This window comes from Haliotis cracherodii, unplaced genomic scaffold (assembly GCF_022045235.1).
Source record: "Haliotis cracherodii isolate W230 unplaced genomic scaffold, xgHalCrac1.p SCAF_5, whole genome shotgun sequence".
Lineage (NCBI taxonomy): Eukaryota > Metazoa > Mollusca > Gastropoda > Lepetellida > Haliotidae > Haliotis > Haliotis cracherodii.
Window position 1 is genome coordinate 52,717,671 of NW_027266308.1, and position 3,418 is coordinate 52,721,088.

The following is a 3,418-nucleotide window of genomic DNA, read 5'->3' on the forward strand; positions in this document are numbered from 1 at the left end:
TGAATGTCATCCCCTGGCCGGCTCGCTCCCCTGATCTCTCACCAATCGAGCACATGTGGGTTGAGATGGATCTGCGCCTTCGACGTCAACCACGTGTTCCACAGACACTCCAGGAACTTCGAAACATGCTCCAGCAGATATGGACAGATATCCCACAGGACTTTGTGCGACGCCTGGTCCATTCCATTAGACGAAGATGTGTTGCTTGCATCGCAACCAGAGGTGGACACGCACGCTATTGATTTGTAAATTGACATTTTGGCCTGTTCATGTCGGGTTTTTTTATGAAATCAAGCATTTTCTGAAGTCAGTATGGCAAATTAAACAATTTGAACACTTACAGGAGTCTTTTATTTGTTGCAAACCGAAATTGCTTCAGATTTGGTAAAAAACATAACTTTGCATTAAATCTTATTCAATGTCACAGGAACCTTTGTTGTCCAGTATATTATTCCCGCAAGGTTTTTCGTCTTTCAATGGCTACAAGTTGCTTGAAGCGTAAAGAAAAACGGCTCTCTGTGACTGACTGTTTCAATGATTTTCACTATGGTTGGATCTCAACCTACCTAATCTCATGGCTATTTCGTATATTGTAATGATAAAAAACAAGGCATATACAAAATTTGCTTTATTGACAGAAAGTATACATTATACATAATACATTATGACATGCCTTCATTCCTTTGACTTATTGACCACATCGCGACCTTGACACTGTTTAGTCAAGGCGTGTGCCGCATGTTGCTGTAGCTTCATCACATTCTACAGGCTTGTTGCGGAAGCGGTCAATGTCGATGGAGAGAAGTATGCCAGCGACGATGAAGTGGATGGCGGCAATAAGAGTGATCCCCCAGGAAAACCCCAGATAGAAGACGGCGAAATATATCTCGCCTCTGATCCAGTAGACAAACAAACCGCACAAGAGCAAGGCAGCTTTAAAAAGATTTTTATATGAATTAGCACATGATATGTTTACAATGAGTCAGTGAGTGCCTGAGTATGGTTTTACGCCGCTTTATGCAATTTTCAGGCAATTTCACGGCGGGGGACACCAGAAATGGACTTCACACATTGTACCCATGTTGGGAATGGAACCTCGGTCTTCGGCGTCTTAGGCTACCCCACCACCCTTGCTATGTTGAGAAGGCCTTTGTTATGTTTATATTTGTATGTTTGAGTGTTTAATCATAAGGGTAACCATTGATCGAGGGCGGAGACTTTCTACTTATTTCTGATTTGAATATTCTTATTTAGAATAAGAATGGTATTATTGATCGACTGTTTTTTGTTCAACGACACTCAGCAATATCCCAGCTATATGACGGCGGTCTGTAAATCATCTAGTCTGGTCAGACAATCCAGTGATTGACAACATACGCATCTATGTCGTCGCCTCTTACGACAAGCATAACTTTGCTTACCCGCAATTCAGACAATAAGTTGTGAATGGTCGAGTAGAATCTTACATTTGGAAACAATAACCTCTCTAAACCGGTACAAAGATTTACATTTGGAAACAGGAACTGTAACTACTCCTACCTGGTATAAAGGCGTGTATGATCGCTGCAATCCGGATTGCCATTTTGTTTACACATGCGACATCACACAGGATGATGAAAGAAAGTATGACGCCGACCAAACCAAGGATCAAGCCAATCGTCACAACCACTTGCACGGTAATAAACCAGCCTTCATCTGCAAGATAGAGGGAACAATGATACAATAATATGGTGTGGACCTTCCCCAAATAGACCCATGTAAACCAGTCTTGATCTGCAAGATTTGTCCTGTAAGATACAGTGCATAACGATACATTAATTAACATGGCGTGTACCTTCTCTAACATATAAAACAGATGTTGATCTGCATGATATGTGTATAATGTACTGTAACATGGCGTGTACCTTATATATATTAGATAATGTAAAACTTCGTTTACTCACAATCTCTGATATCCTGAAAATAATCGAGTTTTCTGTAATTCGAGACCAACGAAGTACCACCATTCTACTATAGTGACGATCAGAATATGCTAGTACATTTGTGCCTTAAAGTTGCAACCATGAAGTTCAAGCAACCGCCGTTTCACTGTATAGTGAGTGAGTTGGATTTAACGCCGCTTTTAACAGTATTCCAGTTACATCACGGCATGTCAGCTTTATGACAGCTTTATGAGGAAAGCCCGAAGTGATGCAGATCTGAGACGTTTATCACAAGCACGGGTATGGTGCTGATAAACCTAGAAACATAATCGGGGCGAACCGGGATTCGAACCCACAATCATAGGTTTCTGACGTGCCCAAGGGACGCAACTCTGCTCAGCGAATCGCAGCGCCTAAGACGACTGGGCCACCCATGCCCCCGTTTCACTGGATAAGAATTTAACATCGATGCTCTATGTCTGCACTGATATAGAGCATACTGTAAAAACAGTTTCATTTGCTTGTTGTTAACATAAGACTGGAATATGCATCCCGATGGGTTTTTAAGGGTTATGATAGGACGTTAACTGCTTTCTACATCTAAATCAAGGCGTTGTCATCCATAAATATTACCTGTTGTTGTGTTGAGGAGCTGTTTATTTAATAGAATCAATCCACGTGAAGACATATATTTCGTTTTACTTAATCTTTTGGGTTATCTAAATCGTACATTAAGAACACTCCACATTTTAGACATACCTCCTAGTGGATCATTTGAAGTTGAGACACATACGCTCCCGGTGCACCTCTCCCAGAGTCCTTCGTTCTGACCTCCTCTTGCACTCCATAGTGGCGCCCCGAACCCGAGAAGAAGAAGGCCAAATGCAAAGAGAAACAAGAATGCTGACACCTTAACGAAGACCGAAGTCGTACCACAACAACCTGCGTGTGTCATCTCGGACGCTTTCTGGGGAATAATTCCAAATCCGACTCAACTATCCCTTTAAATAGTCACTGAGTTTTCATTGGTTTCCAGATGATGAAAATGCAAATAAAATGGTCACATGATGAACTACTTTGAGTTATTCAGGTTTACATTATATAGGGTCACGTGATTGTGTGGTGTATATATATACACACATCGACGGATTTCGGTGGTTGATGCGCCGCCTGAATATTGATAACATCACGTCCATCGTAGTCACATTTGGAACGAAATATTGTTAATTTAGAGCTTGGCGACTATAAACTTACCTCGAAATCAATTTAAATCAAGAAGCATATGACATGAAGACCTGTGAAGAATAATGCATACAGTTTTCTTTTTTTTTACTGACCACGAATGCGTATATTTCATCAGGACCAGGGACTGCAATCATGATGTACACTGTTCCTTTTACTGGGGTTGAACTAGGCATTGTGTAGAAGAAGTGCTATCAAAATGGACATTATTGTTATTATCATATTTTACAAATTAAAATAAATGAATGCAGCAA

At 40.8% G+C, this 3,418-nt stretch overlaps 1 protein-coding gene across 1 annotated transcript; it reads right to left on the minus strand.

Annotated features, from left to right (window-relative positions):
- Positions 1 to 718: 718 nt before the first annotated feature.
- Positions 719 to 2,877, minus strand: LOC139444275 (uncharacterized). Its single transcript, XM_071225201.1, has 3 exons — positions 2,682 to 2,877; positions 1,540 to 1,695; positions 719 to 933 (listed from the first exon to the last, which is right to left on the minus strand). Exons 1-3 carry the CDS (start codon positions 2,875 to 2,877, stop codon positions 719 to 721), a joined length of 567 nt encoding a protein of 188 aa, XP_071081302.1.
- Between the last annotated feature and the right edge of the window lie 541 nt (positions 2,878 to 3,418).

Excerpts from the sequence above, each read along its gene's own strand:
- LOC139444275 (XM_071225201.1), bottom strand. The coding sequence starts at position 2,877 with ATGACACACGCAGGTTGTTGTGGTACGACTTCGGTCTTCGTTAAGGTG. Across the intron at positions 1,696-2,681 it reads TTCAAATGATCCACTAGGAG|ATGAAGGCTGGTTTATTACC; the intron begins GTATGTCTAAAA and ends TCTATCTTGCAG. Across the intron at positions 934-1,539 it reads CATACACGCCTTTATACCAG|CTGCCTTGCTCTTGTGCGGT; the intron begins GTAGGAGTAGTT and ends ATCTTTTTAAAG.